Raw genomic sequence first — 8068 nt, 5'->3', positions numbered from 1 at the left:
GTGGTATCATTTATTGGTTTAATCTTTTCCTTGGTTTTCTTTATCTCTCCCAAGGTGGACGGATCATGGGGCAAGTGGAGCCCATATGGGCAGTGCTCCCGAACCTGTGGTGGGGGGGTGCAGCTGGCGAGACGAGAGTGCAACAACCCCGAGCCGTCCCATGGAGGGGCCTATTGTGAGGGTCTACGAGTGAAATACAGATCATGTTCTCTCGACCCCTGCCCCGAAACAGGTGAGTAATCACCCAGCACTGAGTATATACATAGTGGTATACAGCACTGAGTATATTACATAGTGGTATAAACACTGAGAATATTACATAATGGTATAAAGCACTGAGAATATTACATAGTGGTATACAGCACTGAGTATATTACATAGTGGTATAAACACTGAGAATATTACATAATGGTATACAGCACTGAGAATATTACATAGTGGTGTACAGCACTGAGAATATTACATACTGGTGTACAGCACTGAGAATATTACATAATGGTGTACAGCACTGAGAATATTACATAATGGTATAAAGCACTGAGAATATTACATAGTGGTGTACAGCACTGAGAATATTACATAGTGGTGTACAGCACTGAGAATATTACATACTGGTATACAGCACTGAGAATATTACATACTGGTATACAGCACTGAGTATACTACACACTGGTGTACAGCACTGAGTATACTACACACTGGTGTATAGCACTGAGTATACTACACACTGGTGTACAGCACTGAGTATACTACACACTGGTGTACAGCACGGAGTATACTACACACTGGTGTACAGCACTGAGTATACTACACACTGGTGTACAGCACTGAGTATACTACACACTGGTGTATAGTACTGAGTATACTACACACTGGTGTACAGCACTGAGTATACTACACACTGGTGTACAGCACTGAGTATACTACACACTGGTGTATAGTACTGAGTATACTACACACTGGTGTATAGTACTGCACAAACAAGGCAAGAGGCGGCACTCCAATTTAAAGTGAACAAAAAGTGGTGTTTATTCACCCAGTATGCAACGTTTCAATCTACTCGTTGAGATCTTTGTCAAGCTTGACAAAGATCTCAACGAGTAGATTGAAACGTTGCATACTGGGTGAATAAACACCACTTTTTGTTCACTTTAAATTGGAGTGCCGCCTCTTGCCTTGTTTGTGAATTACCTTGGAACCTGGGTCTGGAACCTTGGGGCAGAGCACCCGACTTGAGCCTTGAGCCACACAGTGCCGTTTAGCAACTTTACAGATTTCCGGTGTATAGTACTGAGTATACTACACACTGGTGTACAGCACTGAGTATACTACACACTGGTGTATAGTACTGAGTATACTACACACTGGTGTACAGCACTGAGTATACTACACACTGGTGTATAGTACTGAGTATACTATACACTGGTGTACAGCATGGAGTATACGACACACTGGTGTACAGCACGGAGTATACTACACACTGGTGTACAGCACTCATCACATACATACTGTTCTACAGCACAGACTATACAATATACCAGTGGATATCACCTGGTATATATGTTTATGTCCTTCGCCGTGTGATGTCGCAGTGATGGGAATCTGTGATGTTCTCTGTTACAGGTAGAAGTTTCCGGGAGGAGCAGTGTGAGACCTTCAATGGCTTCAATCACAGCACAAATCGTCTGACAACCACTGTTGGATGGGTCCCCAAATACTCTGGGGTGTCACAGAGGGATAAATGCAAGCTGATCTGCAGAGCCAACGGCACTGGCTACTTCTATGTGCTGGCACCAAAGGTCAGTATGGCTGCGGTGAGCTCTGTAGAGCACTCTGCACTGGTACTTGGTCTGTACAGCTGCGCAGGATAAGGAACCTATTAGATGGCCGAAACCCACTGAAATGGCACTTATTTACAGAGGCTTTACATGGCTCAAGACATTGGCTCTTTCGACAGCTGATCGCTGGCCAATGGTCACTTTGTAATAGAGCATTAACAGAAGACTGTAAAAGTAACTACTGCCCAGGGTGGGTCTTGTCCCTAATTGTAGCTACTGGGAAAGGTCTTGTCAATGACTGTAGCTTCCCAGGGAGGGTTTGTCTCTAAGGGCCCTATTACACCAACAGATTATCTGACAGATTTATTTAAGCCAAAGCCAGGAATGGATTTGAAAAGAGAAAAAATCTCAGTCTTTCCATTGTTACCTGTTCTCTGTTTATAGTCCATTCCTGGCTTTGGCTCAAAAAAATATGTCAGATAATCTGTTGGTGTAATAGGGCCCTATGTGTAGCTCCCCAAGGAGGGTCTTGTCAATGTCTGTAGCTCCCCAGGGACAGTTTGTCTCTAAGTGTAGCTTCCCAAGGAGGGTCTTGTCTCTGATTGTAGCTCCCCATGGAGGGTCTTGTCTCTGTAGCTCCCCATGGAGGGTCTTGTCTCTGCCTGTAGCTCCCCAGGGAGGGTCTTGTCTCTCATTGTAGCTTCCCAGGCAGGGAAGGTCTTTTCTCTGAGTGTAGCTCTTCATAGAGGTTTTCGTCTCTGATTGTGGCTCCCCAAGGAAGGTCTTGTCTCTGAGTGAAGCTTCTCATGACGGGTCTTGTCTCTGACTGTAGCTCCCCATGGACAGTCTTGTCTCTGACTGTAGCTTCCCATGGAGGGTCTTGTCTCTGACTGCAGCTCCCCATGGAGGGTCTTGTCTCCGACTGCAGCTCCCCATGGAGGGTCTTGTCTCTGCCTGTAGCTCCCCAGTGAGGGTCTTGTCTCTCATTGTAGCTTCCCAGGCAGGGAAGGTCTTTTCTCTGAGTGTAGCTCTTCATAGAGGGTTTTGTCTCTGATTGTGGCTCCCCAAGGAAGGTCTTGTCTCTGAGTGAAGCTTCTCATGACGGGTCTTGTCTCTGACTGTAGCTCCCCATGGAGGGTCTTGTCTCTGACTGTAGCTCCCCATGGAGGGTCTTGTCTCTGACTGCAGCTCCCCATGGAGGGTCTTGTCTCTGACTGTAGCTCCCCATGGAGGGTCTTGTCTCTGACTGCAGCTCCCCATGGAGGGTCTTGTCTCTGACTGCAGCTCCCCATGAAGGGTATTGTCTCTGACTGTAGCTCCCCATGAAGGGTCTTGTCTCTGACTGCAGCTCCCCATGGAGGGTCTTGTCTCTGACTGTAGCTCCCCATGGAGGGTCTTGTCTCCGACTGCAGCTCCCCATGGAGGGTTTTGTCTCTGACTGCAGCTCCCCATCGAGGGTCTTGTTTTCTGTGGAGACACAAATTTTTTCAAATATTTTTCTCCTCCTAATACCTCTTATTGTATTCTTATTCTCTCACTATTCTGCAACTCTATTGGCTGTATTCCTATAGACTTTATCCCTATATGCCGTATTGCAGTGTCCTGTATTCTTATAGACTATATCCCAATATCGAACCAGTTGAGGTCAAACCTGTGCCCCGGAGCGGATGCCGCCGTGCAGGGGGAACATTCTGTCACATTAGCACGTTGTTCCTGTGCCCTCTCGCCTCTCAATGTACCGTATTTCACATAAATATTTTGCATGTTTTTGGCAGCCTCTGCAGATACCTCATTTATTTCCCTGCGTCTCGTGGCACGCTCTGCTGGCAGCTCCAGTCTAACCGCATTAGGATCTTGGATGTGTTTATAACCTCAGCCCAGAGTGACACTGTGATTCATCCACCACACAGGTCGTCGATGGGACCCCATGTGCCCCAGACTCCACCTCCATCTGTGTGCAAGGCAAGTGCATCAAAGCCGGCTGTGACGGCCAACTGGGGTCCAAGAAGAAGTATGACAAATGCCGAGTATGTGGTGGAGACAATAAGAGCTGCAAGAAGGTCTCTGGACTTTTTACGAAACCAATGTGAGTATACAGCATTGGCAGAGTACTTCTCAGGGGGTTGCACTGTGGAGGGATGGTTCTGTGACAAAAAACAAAATAGATCCCCCCCCGTCACCTATATAAGCGGCACTGAGATCCATTTCACAACCCTCTTCCCTACCTCTAATCATCTGAATGGGGAGTGGATCTTACAAAATTAGGGAATGGCTCCATGCTGTGGCCTACCCCCTCCAGTTTGGTCCAGGATTTGTTGGTACTTTCAAGTCTTTTTTGCTTCTTTGTATTTCACAGCCTGCGGCTATTCCTCAATGACGCACCTCTTGTCTTTTCTCCGTAGACACGGGTATAATTTTGTGGTCACCGTTCCTGCCGGTGCCAGTAATTTGGATGTGAGACAACGTGGGTATAAAGGACTTATCAATGACGATAACTATCTCGCAGTGAAAAACGGACAAGGCCGATACCTGCTCAATGGGAATTACATTGTGTCTGCGGTGGAGAGGGACATCCTGATACGTGGGAGCCTCCTGAAGTATACGGGCACTGGCACCGCAGTGGAAGCCTTACAAGCGGTCGGTGCGATCCATGAACCGCTGACTATAGAGGTCTTATGTGTTGGGAAGATGACACCTCCGCGGCTGAGATACTCATTCTACATCCCAAGGGAGAAGAAAGATAGTAAGACCGTACAAGTAATAAGCAACAGTCTGGCTGCTCTTGCACCTCCACCTCCCCGGCCCAGACCCCAATCTCACTGGACGGCAGGTAGCTGGGGGTCTTGCTCAGTATCATGTGGTGATGGCCAGCAGACTCGAAAAGTAGAATGTCGCGATCCATGGGAGCAGCTGGCAACTGATTGCCCAACCTCTCTACGTCCACCTGAAATAAGGACCTGTGGTGACCCATGCCCGGTGTGGGAGGCTGGAGAGTGGACAGCATGCTCAAAGACCTGTGGTCGGGGATTTAAGAGACGGCAATTACGTTGCAGTGCTGGAGGTGGAGTAACTTTACCAAGAGAGCACTGCACACTGAAACGGAAACCTCAGGAACTAGACTTCTGTATTCTGGGCCCATGTTAGCTTTAAAAACAAGGGACTAAATAAGAGATGAAGAGCTGTGCTCCGCACAGGATAATAGGGATGTGCCAGGCACCAGCCCCATGTGTTGGTGACTCACATTTCATGACCAAAGGGACTGCTTTTACATTGTGACGTCAGAGTGGAGAAGGTTGTGGACATTTGAAGGTTACTGCTTTGCACTTTTATGAGTTGCGTTCTTGTGTTCATTGTGTTTCTGGATAACCCTGCAATGTGTGCGTCATGCTCGCCACCATTGGCTTTTGTTGTGGAGTCAATGGATGAGACGGTAAAAAAGTTTAGTTACTGCGTAATCAGTCACGTCTCTAGGTTTTACCAAGTTAGAATCTGGCCAATGCTAGAAAAGGAGGCGGTAATAAGTATTATACGGCAAGATGACGGAGGGAGTGCAAGGGTCTCCGTACTATGTCTGCTATGTGGCTCGCTGGACTACAGACTCCCATCCTAGTTGGTGACATCCTTCCTAATCGTATGATTAGAAAATCGAGTTTTTATAAAATTTTACACATTTGAAGGCCCTACAGTGATCCCCCCCCTCTTCTAGCACTGCAACATTACCAAGTAAAAGAGGGGAGAACCGTCCCAAGGGTCACAGTCATGGCTATGATGGGTGCACCTGCTGTAGGACATTGGGTTGGGCTTGGGTAATGAGAATTAGGAGGAGGTTCTATTTCAAAATCCCTTAGAGACGTGACTGTCCCAGCAGTGTCCAGTGTTATATGAAGGAGAGTCATGGGTCAGGCCCAGTGCAGCTATATAATGGGTCATGTTGGGTCATACATGATGGAAAAATGATTGGTCTTCAGAAATAAGGTGAAGATGAGGAAGAGTATAAGGGGATAGATCCGTAGGATCTGTGAAGTGTTACATGAAGGGGAATGGGAGCAAAGAAACAACAAGGTCCTCTCGCCACTGTGAGAGTTTCGCACATGGACTAAAATTGCACAAGACTGTTACACGTCAGTGACATTGTACTTTCCAACTCCAGATCCACGTCAGTGGCAGAGAACAACGGGGCCAGCACAAGGTTAAACAAACCTCCAGGTAAATCTACCTCTATGTATCACCTGTACAGGATGATGGAGAGGAGGAGGCGCTTTATATCCATATTGGTATCAGTAAATTCACACTCGGTGGCAATGAGCCCTCGTCACCCGACGCATTTCACTTTCTGAAATAACAAGGGCTGCAATTTGTCAAATACTTTAGTCTTTTAGATACTGATTTACTCTAACAGGTGCTAAGACTTGGGAGGGGGGGGGGCATCCTGGGTCCTCTGGGTACATGGCAGCTAGAGGGAACTCCGGCACCAGCTGCTTGGCCGGGACTAACTGGTCTGTAGAAAGGGACATTGCACTTCACAAGTCTATAAACAAAGTACAAAACTAGAATTTCTGAATGATCCTAGAAAATCAGAATAATTACATAGAGATATCTAATAGAGAGGGCAGTGATAATCTGGTCCCTATCTAATAGAGAGGGCAGTGATAATCTGGTCCCTATCTAATAGAGAGGGCAGTGCTAATATGGATCCTATCTAATAGAGAGGGCTGTGATAATCTGGTCCCTATCTAATAGAGAGGGCAGTGATAATCTGGTCCCTATCTAATAGAGAGGGCTGTGATAATCTGGTCCTACCCTAATAGAGAGGGCTGTGATAATCTGGTCCTACCCTAATAGAGAGGACATTGGTAATCTGGCCCGTACTTAATAGAGAGGGCAGTAATAATCTGGTTTCACCCTAATAGAGAGGACATTGGTAATCTGGCCCGTACTTAATAGAGAGGGCAGTGATAATCTGGTCCCTATCTAATAGAGAGGGCAGTGATAATCTTGTCCTTCCCTAATAGAGAGGGCAGTGATAATCTGGTCCCTACTTAATAAAGAGGGCAGTGATAATATGGATCCTATCTAATAGAGAGGGCAGTGATAATCTGGTCTTCCCTAATAGAGAGGGCAGTGATAATCTGGTCCCTATCTAATAGAGAGGGCTGTGATAATCTGGTCCCTATCTAATAGAGGGGGCTGTGATAATCTGGTCCCTATCTAATAGAGAGGGTTGTGATAATCTGGTCCCTATCTAATAGAGAGGGCAGTAATAATCTGGTTCTTTCCTAATAGAGAGGACATTGGTAATCTGGTTCTTTCCTAATAGAGAGGACATTGGTAATCTGGTCCCTGCTTAATAAAGAGGGCAGTGATAATATGGATCCTATCTAACAGAAAGGGCGGTGACAATTCGGTCCTTCCCTAACAGAAAAACTGTGATAATCTGGTCTTTACTTAATAGACAGGGCGGTGATAATCAGGTTATTCTCTAATAGAGAGGGTGTTAATAATCTGCTCCCTCACTAATAGAGAGGGCAGTGATAATCTGTTCATTCCCTTATATAAAGGGTACAGATTATGTTATCCTTCTCTTATATGGAGGGTAGTGACAATCTGGTTCTTTCCTAATATTGAGGGTAGGGACTTTGCGCTCCTTCCATAGTATAGAGGTTAGTAACTATCTGGCCCTCCCTAATATAAAGGCTCTGGAGATTATCTGGCATTTCCCTAATGCAGAGGCTGAGATCTATCAGTAGAGAACCCTTCATATTAATGACAGATGTGGGATTACTAACCTCCTGACACCAGGCTTCTCACCACCACACCTACTCTGTAAGGACCGATGTTCCTGGGATGTAATGACGCTGTGGGGGACAGGGCTGATGATACCCATAGGAGAGATGTCAGCTCTGTATAATGGTTCTTTTTGTACATTTATTTTACAATATTTTTGATAAAACAGAAGACAAGCCAAAGTAACGGCTGCAGAAACCTGTATACTGTGTATACTCTGTATAGGCATGAGTGATCAAGAATAAACACTTACAGAAACCCCTGACTGCTGCTTCTTTAGTGACTGCAGAAATGTTCCTGGTATGAAGAGAACAAAGCATCTGATACCTCTGATCCCAGGTTACATTACATTACTGATCCTGAGTTACAACCTGTATTATACTCCAGAGCTGCACTCACTATTCTACTGGTGAGGTCACTCTGTACATACATTCATTACTTATCCTGTACTGATCCTGAATTACATCCAGTATTATACTCCAGAGCTGCACTCACTATTCTGCTGG

At 46.0% G+C, this 8068-nt stretch overlaps 1 protein-coding gene across 1 annotated transcript in view; it reads left to right on the top strand.

Moving 5' to 3' along the window:
- Positions 1 to 7820, top strand: part of ADAMTS15 (ADAM metallopeptidase with thrombospondin type 1 motif 15) — a 44904-nt gene extending 37084 nt beyond the window's left edge. Inside the window, exons 5-8 of the mRNA XM_069948547.1 lie at positions 55 to 232; positions 1624 to 1799; positions 3689 to 3864; positions 4181 to 7820. Of these exons, the coding sequence (XP_069804648.1) occupies positions 55 to 232; positions 1624 to 1799; positions 3689 to 3864; positions 4181 to 4922 (1272 nt within the window). The 3' untranslated portion in view covers positions 4923 to 7820. The remainder of the gene's footprint in view (positions 1 to 54; positions 233 to 1623; positions 1800 to 3688; positions 3865 to 4180) is intronic.
- The last annotated feature ends 248 nt before the right edge of the window (positions 7821 to 8068 follow it).

The sequence above is a fragment of the Dendropsophus ebraccatus genome, chromosome 12 (genome assembly GCF_027789765.1).
Source record: "Dendropsophus ebraccatus isolate aDenEbr1 chromosome 12, aDenEbr1.pat, whole genome shotgun sequence".
NCBI classification, from domain to species: domain Eukaryota; kingdom Metazoa; phylum Chordata; class Amphibia; order Anura; family Hylidae; genus Dendropsophus; species Dendropsophus ebraccatus.
Note: the sequence above shows the minus strand (reverse complement) of the source record. Positions and strands in the feature narration are given on the sequence as shown.